Raw genomic sequence first — 20,772 nt, 5'->3', positions numbered from 1 at the left:
CAACTTTGAGTGACCGTATCATCAGCCAATCACATCTTGACGTGTAGTGACAGAACGCCCCATGGCCCTGCGATGTATCGGTGCTAGCCCCGGTGTCGTCATCAACTTTGAGCTCCAACCTTTGGCGGGTTGTGCGCAAACTAAGCACAGTGGCCGCCGCTTTCACAGCTACTGGCGATCTGGTTGCTGATCTACTTCATGTTTTTTGCGAATCTGGTAGGATTGTCCGCATTTTTTACACGTTCTCCCAAATGGACTAAATTACTGGATGAATTTTGGGAGAGAAGGCTGACACGAGTCTCTCAAGTTAGGTGGAACTTCATCTCCAGGTTGGTGAATTTGTTGAAGTTGTGCGAGTGACTGGTGAACACTACATCAACTGTGGAAACTCCGTCGTTACTTTTGTTCTTGTGCGATGTGGTGTGTGTAATCTGGTTGCTGAGTGACAAGAAGGCAGATCTGACGGTGATGCTACAATAGCTGCTATAGTGCACAGTGGTGTGTGCGTGTGTGTTGTGGTTGTTGAAGATCAGCTGTCTTGTTGGTGTTGACGCAGTAGTGCACATAGTGCGTGATAGTGTATTTTGTATGTGGCTGTGTTGGCTGTTTCGGCACCCATATGAGATATTTGTATGCATGTGTGTGGGGGGGGGGGCAGTTCATTACTGAAGCCCCTGACTGAAACCCCACGGCACATTACTGTCAAGACTAGCCGTGAAAATGTATTTCTGGTTTCCACAGCCAGAAAATTCCCTGATGTAAGACGTTACATAGAGAAGCGCTTTTTAACCCGGGCCTCTGGAACCCAAAGTGCTGCTGGTTTTCCGTTCTGCCAGGTAATCAACTAGCTGTGTTCACCTGTTGTGTCAGGTATTCAAGCCATCTAATCAGGGAGGTTTTCATGTGCCTTCAAATGGCGTCCTGGTTACTGTAGTCTAGTCCGTATGAACAACCCCTGTTTTGGTACTCACGACTTCAGAAGTGTAAATTATCTGTTAGGCCCGAGTTCACCAGTCTTGAAGTGACCTTATATCTTTCAACAACGGCAGAGCCCATGGATGTCAGTTTTGCGGTGGACAGTAAGAATAAATACATTTTAGCTTTAGCCGTACAGAGTTCTCTTTGGTAATTTCATAATTTTTCCGAGGAAAACGTTGATATTCACAATAGTCTTTTATTTCTTTTCCTCGTTCATTATAACTTGGCAATGCCCATTCAAAAGTAAGAGCTTGACCCCGCTAACTGTTAAGTTAGCTAAATAGTTGGCCTCCGTGGCGTAACATTTACCTGGTTAGCTAACAACAATGTTCTCATGACTTTAGCACTTAAATTTTGCATATTGTTTTCTTGACCTCCCATGTCAGAACCCCAAATTCCCAAGTTCCGTCTGAAGGCTACATGAGACCTGGAGCAACAAGTGAATGTAGTGAACTACCTGGCAGAAGAGGAAACCAGCCGAACTTGTTGTCCCTGAAGACCGGTTTGAACACCACTAGAGTGGAAGGCAGGTGTGATAAGGTAAAACAACATCTTTAGCTTTAGGTCAGACCGTTTTAGGCTCAATATATAGAGCTCAAAGAGGTAACAGTGGAGACCAGATGAGGGTCAGTTTGAGCGGTCTATGTCTCAGTTCAGACCTGATGCAGCAGGTTGTGGGATCGGATCTCCAGGGCCTGGATCTTAGCCAGCAGTTTCATGTCCTCCACTTCGTAGTCCGGAATGATTTTAAAGCCGTATTCATCATAATCCCTGAGGAGGAAATGGGAACAGGAAATGGACTCAAAATTTAGTCGCTATTACTGGAAAAAATGCCATTGGATTGTTTTCTTTTTTCTTCTCAAAGGAGAACGTTCATACTGTTTTGGTTCATTTATTTGGATAATGGAGAGCTGAGAGGGAGACAGCTCCTGCCAGGACATGACAAACACATTTAGCTCAGAGGAAATTATATATATTTCTTGAAGAGAAAGATGTGGGCACAGACAGCGTGTTTCATATTGTCACCTGCAAACTGCCCCTTAACTAAAGGGTTTTCAGATTAACTTCCAAATAAAACCAGGTGAAAATTGGTTAAATTCCATACAAGTTCAGTCTACTCTACCTGTCAAAAGATGTTCTTTCCTATTCTGCAGCTGAAATTATCTAGTAAAAATAGAAACTGAGATGGACATTTGGGAATGTAAAAGCCACTTTGACTGGTGAGAGTTCAATTTTCTTGCCTCATAAAAAGGGCCAAAATTTAAGGTAAGATTTCAGGGTGATGAAGACGAGACCATTTGCAGGCGAAGCGGGGATGGGGATTTTAGTGTTTGGTGTACCTGACTGGGTTGAGTTTGATGACGCTCTTCAAGTCTCCTTTCAGAGCATCATCGATCAGCTTGCTGACGGCCTCCCGCTGACATGGACCCAGAGCTTTGTTCTCCTGAAGCTTCCGTAGAACTCCCAAATAGCGACTCTCCTCCTGGCAGCTACTGGCCTCCAGATATGCACACTGTGTGACCCACCAGACAAACAGGAGGTGAGAGGACACCAATTCAAATGTGAATTAAAAAAAACAAAACTTCCTTTTTGATACCTCCTATTCTGGCGTATTTCAGATTCAAATCACAGACTTTTTACCAGATGCTCATATTGATGGTTGTTCTCTGGTAGGACTTCACTGGGAAGGGCCATTTAGAGCCCCGAAGGTCAGTAACAAGATCTTGCTATTTACGCCGGTGTTGCACCAAAATCTGTGACTGTTAAAAATCTGACCCTGGTTGTTCTGAACAGACGGAAAATGCGATCTCCACGGTGATTACTAGATAGCAAGCTGAAAGGGATGATCATCCCCCCAGATCCTTACCCTGACCTTAACCACCTCCACCCACACTCAAATTTAACCACATTAAACTCATACCGAAACTTAATCAGTAAGTGGGAGAAGTTGGAGATGTCTGCAGGTCCACAACAAAACTCTCTTGTGTCAATTACCAGTTTTTACATAGTTTAAGCATTGTCATAATTTTCAACAGTCGCCGATTTTCATGTGACACTGAATTTGATGGGGAGTAAGAGGAAGTGGAAGTTATAAGAGTTGGGGAAATGTGCTGACTGGACCTGGTGTGTTTTAGGATGCTGCATTTTGAACACACCATAGCTTGCTGTTGAGTGTAAATGGATGTCCATACAGGAGAACATTACAGTAGTCTAATCTGGAAGGGACAAGGGTTTGTACGAGACAGGCACATCAGGGAGAGAAAGTGATGGTCTGGTACGGGTGATGTCTTGTACTGTAAAAACAATTCCGTTTTGACCACGTGCTTGATATGGTGTTCAGGCGATGAGGTGGGGCCAAAGTATATCCCAAGGTTATGGACAGCTGAAGGTTTGCATGGGGAAACAAACACAAATATTTACTATCCAGAGTACATGAGGGAAAATGAAAGAGAGCTTTTATGGAGCTCTAATATTTAATTATTAACCTTTATCTATCCAAGCAAGCTTGTCTGAATGTATGGGCTTTTATTTGGGATTACGCTCCTCCACATTCCCGGGATTTCCACACACATTTATTACTGCATTTGGAAGTACGGGTGTGCACCCAATCCCCCCCACCCCCCACCCCACACACAACAATATTGCACAAACCCAAGAACTGTCTGGGACAACCATAGTCTTCTACTGGAAGCCAATGGGAGCTGCCCAGTATAACCAAAGTCTTGTTGCTACTTGAAGCTGCCCAGTGCAAGCAGTCTTCTATTGTTGGTCACTGAGCAGCTCAACTGGAGTTATTTCTGGTTAAGTGCCTTGCTCGAGGCTAGTTAGCTGTTCGCAGAAAGGACAGCTCATTCACTTTCCCTGGACAGTTTTTCCCAGACGCAGCAGGAATGGTACCGACAACCTCTCGACAACCTCACGTCACTATTTTTTTTCCTGTTGTTGAGACCTACCTTCACCATCAGGCTCTTCTCCTGTTCGGAGCTGTTCCTCCAAAGCTTGGTCAGCTGGTAGATCTCAGAGTTCAGGAACTTGTTCTGAATTTTGTAAGCCTCTATGTCGTCCTACAAATAATAATAGAGGAACAAGGCCGATATGAAGAATTTATGGGAATTTCCCTGCACTACGTCCTTCAAGCGACACTTATCGTGTGTGTGTGTGTGTGTGTGTGTGTGTGTGTGTGTGTGTGTGTGTGTGTGTGTGTGTGTGTGTGTTTCAGTGCTTGGCCATCTCTGACATCATCGAAGCAAACAAGATGTGAATTAGAAGCTTAAAGCACTTTGCTCAAACAATGTCTGAGCCAAAGGAAAAACCCTTGGCACATATTTCCCCTCATTGGACAAGCAGCTATTGAGTAAATCTAGATGACCATGGGGCCAGCTTCTGTGGTACGCAACATGACAAGCTATTGTCCAAATAAAGACTTTTTACTAACAGACTTGCTGGTAGTTGCCAAAGCATCTGTTAAAGACACTGCCGCCAAAATTGATTGATACATAAAGATAAAGGAAAAAGGAAAAATAAACTCAAGTACAGAAAACCTGAAATGAGTGACACGCTAGTAAAAATCTAACTGGCAGATTTACTAACTGACATAAGTGTTCGATATTATAGATTTATATCTAATGTCCGCATATAAATGATTGAACATATGTGCTTAGTTAGATAGTAAAAAGACAACTTATCAAAAAGTAAGCTGGCCAACCTTGAGGTTCTCAATGTCCTTCTGGAGCTGTGTGAAGGTGTGAGCCTCTAGACCATTGGAGGAGGGAACAGACCTCCTGGGATCGGACATACAGGTCGCTACCTGGTCTGACAGCTTCAGGATTACCTGCAGTGACAATGGACCGGAATAAACACTTAAAATCAAGTATTTACACAAAACAAAATTGTATACGATAGTTACTTCTGTCCAAAACCTCCATAACTTTGTATTCACGATCCCACTATCCATTTATTTGAGTACTTGCCTGATAACTGTATTTGCCATGTTGTTATTCCCTAGTTGGTTTCCATATACTTACTAGGAAAATATTTCATACTTATTATTCAGTTTACTGAGGCACTTTCCCAATAACTACTACTTATTTGTTTCCAACAAATGCTTTGTAATTGTTATGGTGTTTCCATCTTTTTAATGGAATCTTTTTCCAAATAAGTATTATGTAAATGCTAGCTAATTACTCAGTACTCACTATCTATACATTTGGGTACTCTCTTAACAATGGTATTTTCTTGTGTTGTTTCCTAGTAGGTTTTCATGTACTAAACAGATAACTTAGTACTTACTTTATATTTCTCATGGGAACAACTAATTTCTCACACCACAGCACTGAGACTGCTCTTGTTAAGGTCTTTAATGACATCTGCTTAAACACAGACAGTAGCAGAATCTCAGTCCTGGTATTATTGGATCTCAGTGCTGCATTTTACACCGTTGACTACAACATATTACTGGACCAATTGGAAAACTGGGTGGTACTTTCTGGCACAGCACTAAACTGGTTTGAATCCTACTTAAAGGACAGGGACTAAATTGTGTCTATAGGTAATTACAAATTGTCTTCTTCTTTCGGCTTGTTCCCTGTTGTTCAAGGGTCGCCACAGCAGATTTTATAGTTTCCATCAGTACCATGTGAGGGGACAGCACCAATGGTGGCCGTTGTTAACCCAGGCCTCAACCGATCCAGTATGGTCTTGTCAATCCGCATATTGATTTGCCAAAATTTTACATCGGCTGTCCTTCCTGACACTACCACTAACCCTATGGACGGGGGCACAGGTAAAACACTGGATACCATCCCAGTATTCATGGACTTGCGCCCAAGCCTGTCACATCTGAGTGTACAAAAATGACCTGTGGAGTTCCCCAAGGCTCCATTCTGGGGCCGCTTCTGTTTAACATCTGTATGCTCCCACTAGTCCAGATTATGGAAGACAACAAAATATGTTACCATAATTATGTAGATGACACAGATTTATATAACCATATCACCAGGGGCCTATAATCCTATACAAGCACTGAGTGAGTGCATTGAACAAATCAATGATTTGCTGTCTCAGAATTTTTTTCAATTAAACAAAGATAAAACTGAAGAAATTGTCTTTGGAGCCAAGGAAGAATAACTAAAAGTCAGCACTCAGCAACAATTGATGATGGTGAAAACCATGAACCAAGTCAGAAATTTTGGTATAGTCATGGACTCGGACTTGAATTTAGATAGCCACATTAAGACAATCACAACATCCACCTACTATCACCTGAAGAATATATCAAGGATTAAAGAATCTATGTCTCATCAGAATTTGAAAAAACTTGTCCATGCATTTATCCTCAGTCAACTCGACTACTGCAATGGTGTCTTTGCTGGTCTTTCTAAAAAAATCGATCAAACAGCTGCAGCTTATTCAGAACACTGCTGCTCGAGTCCTTACTAAGACCAAAAGAGTGGATCACATCACTCCAGTCCTGAGGTCGCTACATTGGCTCCCTGTATGTCAAAGACTTGACTTTAAGACTCTGCTCTTGGTTTATAAAGCACTGAATGGTTTAGAGCCAAAATACATTTCTGATCTACTGCTACACTACGAACCATCCAGACCACTCAGATCGTCTGGGACAGGTCTGCTGTCTGTCTCCAGAGTCAAAACTAAACATGGAGAGTCAGCTTTCAGTTTTTATGCACCACATATCTTTAACAAACTCTTTGAAAACTGCAGGTCTGCTACAACTCTCATCTCATCTCATCTCATCTCATCTCATCTTCAGCCACTTTTCCGGGGTTGGGTCATGGTGGTAGCAAGCTAAGTAGGGCACTCCAGATGTCCTCCTGGGGGATCCCAAGGCGTTCCCAGGCCTGATTGGACATGTAGTCCCTCCAGCGAGTTCTGGGTCTACCCCGGGGTCTCCTCCCAGTTGGCCGTGCCCGGTAAACCTCCAAAGGAAGACGCCCAGGAGGCATCCTAATCAGATGCCCAAACCATCTCAACTGGCTCCTTTCGATGTGAAGGAGCAGCAGCTCTACTCCAAGCTCCCTCCGGATGTCCGAGCTCCTCACCCTATCTCTAAGGCTGAGCCCAGACACCCTATGGAGGAAATTCATTTCAGTCGCTTGTATACGCGATCTCACCCTTTCGGTCACTACCCAAAGCTCATGACCATAGCTGAGGATTGGAACGAAGATTGACTGGTTAATTGAGAGCTTTGCCTTCTGGCTCAGCTGTTTCTTCGCCACAACGGTCCGGTACAACGTCCGCATTACTGCTGATGCTGCAGCAATCCGTCTGTCAATCTCCCGCTCCATCCTACCCTCACTTGTGAACAAGACCCCGAGATACTTGAACTCCTTCACTTGGGGCAGCAACTCATCCCCAACCTGGAGGGAGCAATCCACCATTTTCCGGTAGAGAACCATGGCCTCAGACTTGGAGGTGCTGGCTCTCATCCTGGCCATTTAATACTCCGCTGAAAACCGCCCCAGTGCACACCGGAGGGCCCGTTCTGTTGAAGCCAACAAAACCTCCCTCAGGATACACAAGAACTCCTTCCGGAGGTGGGAATTGAAGACCTCATGGACAGGAGCCTCTGCCAGACGTTCCCAGTTCACCCTCACTACACTACTTGGGTTTGCCAGGTCTGTCTGGCAGCCTTCCCCGCCATCAGATCCTACTTACCACCAGGTGATGATCAGTTGACAGCTCTGCTCCTCTCGTCACCCGAGTGTCCAAAACATATGGCCACAGATCTGATGATACGACCACAAAGTCTATCATCGATCTTTGGCCTAAGGTGTTCTGGTCCCAAGTACACCTATGAATTACTCTATGTTCGAACATGGTGTTTGTTATTGCCCATCCATGACTCGCACAGAAGTCCAATAACAAGGCACCGCTCGGGTTCAGGTCAGGGAGGCCGTTCCTCCCAATCACACCCCTCTAGGTTTCTCAGTCGTTGTCCACGTGAGCGTTGAAGTCCCCCCAGCAGAACCATAGAGTCTCGAGGCGGAGCCCTATCCAGGACACCACCCAGAGACCCCAAGAAGGCCGGATACTCTGAACTGCTATCTGGTGCATAAGCACACACAACAGTCAGAGCCTTTCCCCCAGCGACTCGCAGTGGTATAGAGGCAACCCTCTCATTCCCCGGGGAGAACTCCAACACAGTGGTGCTCAACTGGGGACTTGCGAGTATCCCCACACCCACCCGGCGCCTGTCACCTTGGCCAACTCCGGAAAAGTAATGAGTCCAGCCCCTCTCCAGGTGTTTGGTACCAGAGCCCAGGCTATGTGTGGAGGTGAGCCCAACTATATCTAGTTGGTACCGCTCCACCTAGATATACCAGCTTAGGCTCTTTCCATACCAGAGAGCAGAGAGGTGACATTCCACGTCCCGAGGACCAATCTGCGATGCCGGAAGTCAGCATGCCCCAGTCCCCGCCTTTGCCTGCCGCCCGACCTGCATTGCACCCTACCCCAATGCTCATCCCCGCGTGTGGTGGGTCCACGGGGTGGTGGCTCCATGTTGTTTTTTCGGGCTGGACCCAGTCGTAGTGGGGCCCCGTCTCAGTTCTTTTAAACATAGACTGAAGACTTTCCTCTTTGCTGCTGCCTTTTATTAAATAAAACTTGAAGCTTTTGATTGTTATCTTACATTGCAGTGTAACTTTTACTCTTTTTATTGTTTTTTTTAATTTTATTTTATTGCCTTATGTTGCATATCCTTTGCCTTTTATATGTTTTATGTAAAACATTTTGAATTGCCTTGTTGCTGAAATGTGCTGTATAAATAAATTTGCCTTGCCTGTTATTATTATTATTATATTATAATTATTATTATAATTATATCATGCAGGTGGCTGGTGTGACAGAGGAAGATGCAGTGGATCGGAAGAAATTGAAACGGATGATCCACTGTGGCGACCCCTAATGGGAGAAGCCAAAAGTAGTAGCAGTAGTAGTAGTAGTTGTTGTCAACACAGCAATTTGATGATGTATGTATGTTGCACAGAGCAAGATGCTAAACATGTACATATATTTGGATGTGATTTCCAGTCTAGTTCTCCAGGCTTAGAGTTGTTCCACGTGGCCTCCGTCCGCTCACCTCCTGCTTGGCCTGGTTCTTCTCCATCATCATGCTCATGTTCTCCTGCAGCTCCGCGATGTGGGCGTCTCTCTGGGCCAGGCTCTGCCTTAGTGTCGCTGCCTCAGTCTTCACCTCCTCCAGCCGGCTCCGCAGGTCGGCGGCTTGGCGTTCACGGTGTCGCAGCAGCTCTAGACGCTCCTGCTCACCCTCAGCCATCAGGAACTCACTACATGTTCTCTTCTCCAGCTGGGCTGCTTCCAACGTCTTGTGGAGGAGCCACACCAGCTCCTGCAGGAGGTAGAGGGAGGGGAAACATAAAAATGTTGTTGAGGTTAACCCTGTGATATTTTTGTTACAGTACAGTCCTTACAACTACCAGCGTACTCGTCCTTTAAGGTTGCAGTCAAACCCCCCAAAAAAATCCCCAAATCTTCAGGAAGTTGGTGAATAATTCTGTACCTTCTGACTCTTGACCTCCCCTGCCAGCATGTGATTCTCCTGCTGGAGGCGGGATATCTTGTCTGTGGTGGAAGTGTCCCTGCGGATGATGGGCATGGTGGATGAGCTGCGGCTCTTCTTCCTACGGCTCCTATGGGGGTCAAACAGGGATGGGGACTGCCTGCCGTTCACTGGGGGGAGCTGTGGTGACGGGTCAGCTGGTTGGAGTGGAGTGGTGGGGGTGGGCGAGTCAACAGGGGTGTTGGGAGCTGAAACGAGGTCAGAGCAGGGTTCCCACACTTTTTAAGAAACCATTCTCAGGCACTTTTCAAGGACGTCCTCAACAACTTTTTGCTTGGATTTACATGAAAACCGCTGCTCACAGAAGTTCATATTACTTAGTGATTAAAGGTACAATCCCCAATGACGCACGCAGCAGCAGTCCTTCCCCACTTCTGCTGTTGTTTTTGGCCAGATGTCTTAAACGTTATTCCCTTTATTACTTGTGAAAGAGAAAACCAGCTGATACCACATTGCTTTCACTTCCTTTTGAGGTTTTCAGTTGTCTTCGTTTCTCAAATTCACAATATCGACCTGATGGGAAGATACATCATGTTTCCTGTGTTGTCCCAGTTCTCCACACAGCCGTGGCGGCACATGCCATTACAGATTGTACCTTTAACTATCTTAGCCGCTCATTGAACATACCGCCCAAACCTGATTCACTGACGTCAAATCTCAGGGGCTGAAAACAGGAATAAAAATTGGCCTCTGTGAGCTCAAATAAATAAATTGCACTAAATTTATGCAATTTAACCAAGTAAAGTTACAATTTTAAAAACACAATACAATTAAATTTCAAAATATAATTTCAAAAAGATTTTAAATGAAATACAATACAATTTTACAACCTAACTTGACAATTTTCAGGGGATGGAAATATTTCCAGGGCATTCGATCAATTCTATCATTTTCCAGGGCTGGGAATCTAGTCATGAATTTCCAGGACACATAGGCGCCCATCAGCCCCATTTGTCCACTTTTAATAGAAGATCATGTGATCGGTTTTCCTTTCAAAACTCATTACACGGAATGGTTTTACTGCATCAGTCCAATTTTCCGACGTGGTTGTTTTTATTTGCTCAGTAATTAAAGTTTAACATGTTGTCCAGGCTGATGAGATCACCACCACTAGTCATTACAGTTAACTCTAGTGATGAGATCACCGCCACTAGTCATTACAGTTAACTCTAGCGTTGAGATCACCTCCATTAGTCATTACAGTTAACTCTAGTGATGAGATCACCGCCACTAGTCATTACAGTTAACTCTAGTGATGAGATCACCTCCACTAGTCATTACAGTTAACTGATGAGATTACCTCCACTAGTCATTACAGTTAACTCTAGTGATGAGATCACCGCCACTAGTCATTACAGTTAACTCTAGTGATGAGATCACCTCCACTAGTCATTACAGTTAACTCTAGTGATGAGATCACCTCCACTAGTCATTACAGTTAACTCTAGTGATGAGATCACCACCACTAGTCATTACAGTTAACTCTAGTGATGAGATCACCACCACTAGTCATTACAGTTAACTCTAATGATGAGATCACCTCCACTAGTCATTACAGTTAACTCTAGTGATGAGATCACCTCCACTAGTCATTACAGTTAACTCTAGTAATGAGATCACCGCCACTTGTCATTACAGTTAACTCTAATGATGAGATCACCTCCACTAGTCATTAGTTAACTCTAGTGATGAGATCACCACCACTAGTCATTACAGTTAACTCTAGTGATGAGATCACCTCTACTAGTCATTACAGTTAATGCTAGTGATGAGATCACCTCCACTAGTCATACAGTTAACTGATGAGATTACCTCCACTAGTCATTACAATTAACTATAGTGATGAGATTACCTCTACTAGTCATTACAATTAACTCTAGTGATGAGATCACCTCTACTAGTCATTACAGTTAACTCTAGTGATGAGACCACCTCTAGTAGTCATTACAGTTAACTCTAGTGATGAGACCACCTCTACTAGTCATTACAGTTAACTCTAGTGATGAGATCACCTCTACTAGTCATTACAGTTAACTCTAGTGATGAGACCACCTCTACTAGTCATTACAGTTAACTCTAGTGATGAGACCACCTCTACTAGCCATTACAGTTAACTCAAGTGATGAGATCACCTCCACTAGTTATTACAGTTAACTCTAGTGATGAGATCACCTCCACTAGTCATTACAGTTAACTCTAGTGATGAGACCACCTCTACTAGTCATTACAGTTAACTCTAGTGATGAGATCACCTCCACTAGTTATTACAGTTAACTCTAGTGATGAGATCACCTCTACTAGTCATTACAGTTAACTCTAGTGATGAGACCACCTCTGCTAGTCATTAGTTAACTCTAGTGATGAGACCACCTCTGCTAGTCATTACAGTTAACTCTAGTGATGAGACCACCTCTACTAGTCATTACAGTTAACTCTAGTGATGAGACCACCTCTAGTAGTCATTACAGTTAACTCTAGTGATGAGACCACCTCTACTAGTCATTACAGCTAACTCTAGTGATGAGACCACCTCTACTAGTCATTACAGTTAACTCTAGTGATGAGACCACCTCTACTAGTCATTACAGTTAACTCTAGTGATGAGACCACCTCTAGTAGTCATTACAGTTAACTCTAGTGATGAGACCACCTCTACTAGTCATTACAGTTAACTCTAGTGATGAGATTACCTCTACTAGTCATTACAGTTAACTCTAGTGATGAGATCACCTCTACTAGTCATTACAGTTAACTCTAGTGATGAGACCACCTCTACTAGTCATTACAGTTAACTCTAGTGATGAGACCACCTCTACTAGTCATTACAGTTAACTGTAGTGGTCATAACAGCAGTGATTTTATTTCACAGTGGAAAAAAAAAGTAATTCATCCCAATGACTGAAAACGCCACGTTAAATTTGTGAATTTGATTTTGTTTTTCTTCCGTTTGTTTTCATGGCTCACCCGTGCGTCATCTCAGGACCTGCTGATGGTCCTGAGCCCCGTGTTCGCACCTCCTGCAGTGCCGTGAGGAGGTTTGAGGTTTGGCAATGAAACCGTTTGTTCAGTGAGTAACAAATCCAGCGACGTCACCACAGACAGAAATAATAAACAGTGCTGTTGCCGTAACAGACAGGTCTCAACTCAGGAGGGTTTATTTGATTTGAATCAACGTTGTGCTCAGTTTGTCTGACACACTACAACAGCACACAGTGATTTAGGCTGGTTGGTAATAGAACGCACTAGTAATGGACGTGGTGTGTGTGTGTGTTTGTGTGAAGTTAGCAGTAGTAACATACCACTAGGGGTGCGGGGGGGCTCTGGTGGGATCCATGGCGGAGCATCCACATGAAACACGCTCTGACTCAACTCCTGAGAAGATCTCCTACGTGTCAAACTGTGCACCGAGTTTCTATAAAGGCGAGCGCACAAACACACACACAAACACGGGTGGGTGGGGGGGAGGGGTATGGTCAGATAAAGAGCCAATAGTTATCAGCCGTGATCGTGATCAGTAGTGTGAACTCCATATATGATACAACCCACTTACAAAGTTACAATGTTACACTTTCATTTAGCAGACGCTTTTATCCGAGGCAACACGGTGTATCTGAGAGTTCATGCAACACAAGCAAGGCTCTGGTCAGGGGACAACAACACAAATAAGTACCAAAAAAACTAGGTTCGAATCCCACAGGACAATGGGTGTCAACAGGCAGTGCACAAAGACACGCATAGGCTGCATAGACGCGTTTCGTGTTTTTATCAGCGCCGTCAGGTGTGGAGGTGTCCGTGAAAGAGCCGGGTCTTTAGCTTCGTCTTAAAGACGGTGAGGGACTTAGCGGATCTTTGTTGTCGACGCGCCCCGAACACAGCCAATCCCAACACCACAACAAGCACGGAGCACGAGTCTCGTCATGACAACGGTAAAACAAGGTAGGAGGAGGTGCAGTGCAGTTCCCTGGCAGGGGATTTGGCTAAAACGCTTCGCCGATACACGGCACGACTCCGCTCCTTCAGAAACCCGGGGCCTCGGCCGATGCGGTATGGAAACCTGGACTTGCGCTCTCCATATTTGATCTGGCGAAGATTTTACGCCCGATGCGCTTCCTGACGCAACCCCTCCCCCATTGATCCGGGCTTGGAACCGGCACTAGGAACGCCCTGGCTTGTGCATCCTCGGTAGCATCCTCAGTTCCTTTAGAAAGACAAAAAAAAAAAACAAATACACCGGACCCGATGTTAACATCCAAAGTGCCGGGGCGGCCCGATGGTTCACCTGGTAGAGTGGTACCACATTAGGCCGGGTCCTTACCGCAGCAGCCCGGGTTCGAATCCGGCCCTTCATCCCCTCTCTCTCTCTCTCCTGCCTTTCCTTTCTCTCTCTACCATTGCTATCAAATAAAGGCAGAAAAGGCCCCAAAAAAATAAATATCCGAAGCGCCACCTCTTAACCTCCCGTGCTCCCTGTGGGGATGGAAGGCTTAAGCAGACACGTCCTTGGGGTTGTCATTTAAATATAGTAGAAGCTCTTGGTTTTTAACGGCAGCGTTATTCATGGTTGTACACTGGTTCTCAGCACTGTAGTCTCAGACTGTCAGCTGAGGGCAGGAATGGGACGACGTGCCGGGCGATATGGAAAATATCATCACGACAATCAAAGGATTTTACAGATGGCTGAGAAATGAAAGGAAAAGCCTGAATGCTTGACCCCCTACAGTGAGGGGGGTCCGGGGGCTCTGTTATGATGTGGGGGGGGCATTTTCCTGGCATGGTTGGGGTCCACTTGTCCCCTTGGAGGGAAGGGTCACTGCAAATCAATACAACATTATTCTGAATGATCACCTCTGTCCTGTGATGAGACATTCCTATCCTGATGGGAGTGGTCTCTTCCAGGATGACAATGCCCCCCCCCCCACACCACACGAGGGGTCACTGAATGGTTTGACGAGTATGACAATTATGTAAATCACGTGGTATGGCCTTCACAGTCACCGGATCTCAACCCAGTTGAACACCTATTGGAGATTCCCCCCCCCCCTTTTTCTCCCAATTGTACTTGGCCAATTACTCACTCTTCCGAGCCGTCCCGGTTGCTGCTCCACCTCCTCTGTCAAGCCGGGTGGGGGAGGGCTGCAGACTACCACCTGCCTCCTCCGATACATGTGGAGTCACCAGCCGCTTCTTTTCACCTGACAGTGAGAAGTTTCACCAGGGGTAGTGTAGCGCATGGGAGGATCATGCCATCACCCCCCCTGAAGAGGCTCCCCGACTGACCAGAGGAGGCGCTAGTGCAGCAACCAGGATACATACCGGTAACACGAGCCAGAGGTAACACGAGGATTCGAACCGGCGATCCCTGTGTTGGTAGGCAACGGAATAGACCGCCACGCCACCCAGATGCCCCACTTATGGGAGATCTCATCATGTGAGAAATTTACTGTAACAGATTCCCATTACCATTCAGTTAGACAACAAAATTGTGTATCGTGATAGGGCGACTTCCCGAATTTCGTCCCCATACATCCAAATACAAAACCATCATAAACAACGATAATGTGACGTACTGCGTGCAATGCACATATGATGTAATGCAGAAGGTAAAATGCAGAAACAGGAGTGTCATGTCTCACTGGATCTCGATGAGGGGGTGTTTGATTGACATGTTGGCCAGCAAGGTGCGCTGAAGCGGCGGCAGGTTGGCCGCCTCCTCCCCTACAAGCCCCGGTGGACTCTTCACCTTGGGCAGGAAGTCATCTGCAGGACGGGAAATCAGAATTCAGCTCAGTTTTATTTGTTCGTCCGTTATTCATACAGTTCGAAACTCTCTCTTGCAAGCCAGACCTGTTCACACGCACACACACACACACACACACACACACACACAAAATCAATTACATAAGATTAAATCTGTTTGTTAAATTTGCAATAAGATGCCACAATAGCTGGCCCTGGTCTGAATTCAGAACTGTGGTCTTTTACTGCAGTCACACCTGTGAATAAGTCAGACGGGTGTGTACGGCGGACCAACATGAGCTAAAGGGACATTTCACCGATGGGTTTGTATTGCTACCTGCAATAACAATACTACACGACCCAGCTGACCATCACTTCAGCCACCGCGGTGAAATACGGACAGAGACGGCCGAGTAGATAAAACACACCGACAGACAGACAAAGACATACGAGACCGACGGACAGAAAGACGCACAGATTGGAACAACGCAGGATGAAGCAGTTTGCTCCAGGGCACTTTGGCAGGACGGAGCGTTTCTCACGGTGGTTCCCAGCCGAGTGTCTGACGCAGCGGGAACACACCTCAGCGAGCCACAACACGCGCACAAAACATCTCCCAACTCGTGTGGGTTTAGAAAGTCTGTTGACTTATGAAACTGGAACTCATCCCGTTTGAGGCTCCTCACGGGAGAGCAGATGTTCCTTCTTCTGAGGACAGAACAGGACAGGACAGGACAGGACAGGACAGGACAGGACAGGACAGGACAGAACAGGACAGGACAGGGGACAGAACAGGACAGGACAGGACAGGACAGGACAGGACAGGACAGGACAGGACAGGACAGGGGACAGGACAGGACAGGACAGGACAGAGGACAGAACAGGACAGAACAGGACAGGACAGAGGACAGAACAGAACAGGACAGGACAGAGGACAGAACAGGACAGAACAGAACAGGACAGGACAGGACAGGACAGAACAGGACAGGGTTTACTAATGCAGGACGATGCTGAACTGGGCTCGGTACAAAAGTAACACAAGTAGCTGTGGCTTATTTGTGTTGTCTTTGTACTCTTACAACAAATGTGTTATCCGCATTCGACCCCTCCTGGTGTACATGAGCAGTGGGCAGCCGCAGCACCCGGGGGGTATTATTATTATTATTATTATTACAACTATAATAATAATGACTACAACTTTATTTATATAGCACTTATCTAAAACAATGGTACAAAGTTTACCAAGCAGTCAGTCAGTCAATCAATCAGTCAATCAATCACTCAATCAATCAGTCAATCAAGTTGCATTTGGCTTCATTTACAGAATGAAGTCAAACACCTCTCTCTCTCTCTCTCTCTCTCTCTCTCTCTGTGTGTGTGTATATAGTGTGTGTGCGTGCATGTGGGCTTTTGCGTGTACGCGGGGTTGTGGGGTTGTGGGGTTGAACAGTGGCTATATTCAGTTCCTCTGGATGTCGCCTCATCCAGCCACCTGTGGTCCACAGCACAACACTTCCTGTCTTTTTTCAACCACTTCCTGCAGATGTCATCGGAGCCTAAACATTTCGGGGTTAGACAGCGTGGGGTGGAGGCGGCGGCGGTGTGTGTGTGTGTATGTGTGTGTGTGTGGGTGGGGGGGTGGGGGGGTGGTGGCGTCGAGGGCAGGATTTTGACTTCCGCCACTAAATCCTGAGCTCCTACATGCAGCCCAGTAAACAGAGGCGGGCCGATGTCATCGACCTCGGTGTGATGTCATCGACCTCGGTGTGATGTCATCGACCTCGGTGTGATGTCACCAGCAGTGATTCTGCTCCGAGGCGGGTGCCACCACGGTACTTTAAGTCCCCGAGAGCATCATTTTCCTCTCACTCAGGGCGGTAGGCGTGATAAATCGGAGCGGTGTCTGACCGCTCCGATTCCCAGAGACCCGTCTGAAATGAGCCAGAGTCCCCACCGCCAAACAAAACAACACGGCTGAACCCGAGTTCAACTTATTGCTGTGGCTGGTAAAGCTCTTCTGCCAGCTTTTTCCGTCACATCCACTTGTTAGGACGCAACAGCTCCACCTTTTGTCTCGATGCGTGCTCGATAATCCAGGTAGGGAGGCCCCGGAAGGCTGAATCGGTTCATCCGGACACAGCGTTTACTGAGAGAAAAGTTTCATCACTCTAGAAGAGTGATGAAACCGTGTGCAAGTGTGATGTAATGCGCGTGATGAAACTGGAACTTCACTTTTTCTTCAGACTCGCCACCGCCTGCTTTATGCCTTTTGCATTTGGCTGCTTTGGAAAACACAAACTGCCGTAACGTCGTTAGCAGTTTTCCTGGGAAAGTCCAACCCGGCCTCTATCCATCCGTTATCTATACCCACTCATACCAAGCCAGGGAGGCTACAGCCTATCCCAGCATGCATTGTGCGGAAGGCAGGGAGACACGCTGGATAGGTCACGAGTCCATCACGATCACTAACATCCTCTTGAACAACAAGTGTGGTGTGGCGGTCTGTTCCGTTGCCTACCAACACAGGAATCTCCGGTTCGAATCCCCGTGTTACCTCCGGCTTGGTCGGGCGTCCCTACACACTCAATTGGCCGTGTCTGCGGATGGGAAGCCGGATGTGGGTGTGTGTCCTGATCGTTGCACTAGCGCCTCCTCTGGTCGGTCGGGGGCACCTATTCGGGGGGGGGGGACTGGGGTGCCAACGTGATCCTCCCATGCACTACATCCCCCTGGTGAAACTCCTCACTGTCAGGTGAAAAGAAGCGACTGGCGACTCCACATGTATGGGTGGAGGCATGTGGTAGTCTGCAACCCTCCCCGGATCGGCAGAGGGGGTGGAGCAGCAACCTGGACGGCTCGGACGAGTGGGGTAATTGGCCGGGTACAATCGGGAAGAAAAAGAAATACAAACAAAAAACACAGGAGCACCTTCAGCAACAGAGTACTACATATACTGTGTTATACATATATACCAACGCCCGTCGCTAACAGAGCCATAGAAATGAGTGAAGAGCCACTCATATCTATGGCTCTGTTAGCGACGGGCGTTGGTAAACATCGGGACACAAAGAGCCATGGCCATCTATAGCTCTGACAACGACTCCAAGAGGATAAATACTGAGTCTCATCACCAGCCAGTCAGACTAGCTTGGTCTAGTCAGAAAGGCTCGAACTGAGGAAGCCTCTTGGATGAGAGGCGAAACGTCTTCACGGATATATACCAAGTCCAGTTGCACTTGATCCAACTCCTTTGGGTAACCATGACCTGGATGAATGAGAACATTCACAGACATACACCTGGTTTTTAGTCCCAGGAAACCAGAGTCAACAGGTCTGTTTCTCTCTGCCTCCTACAGCCACTATATGACACCACTGTTCTACTGGAAGACTGACCGCCCAACACCACCACCACATCATCATCATCATCCTTTCAAATGGATTAAAACAACTCTCATTGGTCGAGAAAAGTGACGGATTGCAGCTTTAATTCAGAGTCTAAATAGTGATGAACATCAAAATAGCAGCGACATGAGCGTGCTGGCTTTCAGTTAACCCACTGATGACCTTTACCCCAGCCTGGGTAAAGTACACAGCCAATAACCTTCTGTTAGTCGACTTTCCGTTACAAGCCATTTCCAGCCACAAGCACTAGCCAGTCAACAGAGGGCCCGTCAAAAGAAGCACAACACGTGGAAGCTCTGCATCATCTCTCTGAAGTCTTGACCTTGAAACACTGAGAAGAATAGTGTGTATTGTTCCGTCCGGGGCACCGAGTCTCCCACCGCTTACTGATAGCAAGTCTCCACAGACGGACGTTATCTTTTTTTCAGGAAATGTTCTGCAGCGCTGCAAAGAAATATCAAAGAACTGTCGATCTGCTTCACATCCTGTTATCTGCAGCCCTCGCCCTCATAATCACACACAATTACCACACATTACCACGTAACTGTCCTCATCTGGGTTATCTCCCATTCAGAGATCAGAGTCTGATGCTTCTCTCTCTCATCTCAGTCACAGGAAGTCTCAGCGGGCCTCCATAACTGGTACAACGCTTTAGAACCGCAAACTCCAAACCTCCAAGAGGACAGAATCAAGGATTAATGCATGTCAAACCCATTTACAGAGCTTTGAGAACTTTGAGAACTACAAACCAGGTGCAGCAGCCATTGTGGCCGGTGGGCCGTCAGCTCGGCAGTAAACAGTTCCCACCCTTGTAAAAATGGATCCTGGGACCAAAGCCAACACGGCCAGTCTAATGTATTACAAACTACACCACACTACATGGGAACACTGTCGTACAGTCATACTGGTTGTCGTGGACACATTGGCGTCACGTTTCAGTCTTTTTTTGGCCTGTTTGAGTGGGAAAGTTCATCCTACTCGGTCAGGACATTTCAACAGCGGCATACAGAGACTGGAGAATGTCTCCAACCACGGTAAAGATGACTGGTAGTACTATGGAGCCTGTCTGCATGGTCCAGATGGAGAGAATAACTATTGATTGACGGAGAAATGTCCCGGATTTCAGCTTCAGATCAGGCCATGAGACCACCAGAAGAGCGAGTTTTCATTTCCAAGTCAACTGTAAAGAGTAGAAGACATCCTTGCCGTGTTCCCCTCGCCACGGTACTATTCAAGACATACTGGAAGTGCCGTTGAAAGAGTTCAAATGAGACTCAAATGAGAAGATCTTTTTTTCTCAAGACAGAGGTTAAGAGTAACAAAGGGATGTGAATCAGAAGGAAGACAGCGATGTGATATTTTTTTTTCTAGAGAAGATACGTCTTCACTCCATGGGCGTGTTTCCGTCTAAGTTTTGAATAAACGTCAAGTGAATAAATAAATAAATAAATAAATAAATAAATAAGGTGTATTTCCATCAGCTCTGTTCAAGCAAATACGACCCTGGACGTAGGCCTTCATGTCCTATAACAGATGTCCCTATTTATTTCGGTCAGGGTCTGTTAAGAACTGGTCGGACAATACGGTTGTTTTTTTTTTTAAATTGCATTTTCGGGTTCAGACAACAGCCTCATTTGACACAGTTAGAAGACGGCCAATAGAGGCTGCTTCAAACAAGATCAGCAAGACTTGGAGAAAGCCCGTCTAATGAAGCGATCTATTGTTATGATGGCGAACAGTGGCCTGGATTGAAGAGAAACTTGGAGGCCAAGTGGGTCAGCGACTTTCCAGGCGTCAGCTGACTTGGATTTTAGATACCATAGAAACAATGGTAAGAAGCCCATTCAGAGCCAGTCCCTGTCATGTATCAGTATGTACTGTGGTACTATGTTAGTCTGTTAGAGGTACTGTTGTCTGTGTACCATGTGTATCAGTATGTACTGTGGTACTATGTTAGTCTGTTAGAGGTACTGTTGTCTGTGTACCATGTGTATCAGTATATACTGTGGTACTATGTTAGTCTGTTAGAGGTACTGTTGTCTGTGTACTATGTG

At 46.1% G+C, this 20,772-nt stretch overlaps 1 protein-coding gene across 4 annotated transcripts in view; it reads right to left on the bottom strand.

Moving 5' to 3' along the window:
* tbc1d2 (TBC1 domain family, member 2) overlaps positions 1-20,772 on the bottom strand; it is a 39,362-nt gene that overhangs the window by 9,494 nt on the left and 9,096 nt on the right. For 2 of the 4 annotated variants that reach the window (XM_056281139.1, XM_056281185.1), the window contains 8 exons: positions 15,214-15,337; positions 12,880-12,992; positions 9,521-9,768; positions 9,080-9,349; positions 4,685-4,810; positions 3,933-4,043; positions 2,319-2,491; positions 1,638-1,749 (listed from right to left, as the gene is read on the bottom strand). In XM_056281139.1, the coding sequence (XP_056137114.1) occupies positions 1,638-1,749; positions 2,319-2,491; positions 3,933-4,043; positions 4,685-4,810; positions 9,080-9,349; positions 9,521-9,768; positions 12,880-12,992; positions 15,214-15,337 (1,277 nt within the window). Of the gene's footprint in view, positions 1-1,637; positions 1,750-2,318; positions 2,492-3,932; positions 4,044-4,684; positions 4,811-9,079; positions 9,350-9,520; positions 9,769-12,879; positions 12,993-15,147; positions 15,338-20,772 lie in introns of those variants that run through there. The other 2 variants (XM_056281264.1, XM_056281347.1) reach the window with 2 other exon arrangements.

The sequence above is a fragment of the Lampris incognitus genome, chromosome 1 (genome assembly GCF_029633865.1).
Source record: "Lampris incognitus isolate fLamInc1 chromosome 1, fLamInc1.hap2, whole genome shotgun sequence".
NCBI lineage: Eukaryota > Metazoa > Chordata > Actinopteri > Lampriformes > Lampridae > Lampris > Lampris incognitus.
This window is presented reverse-complemented; position numbering and strand designations above follow the sequence as displayed.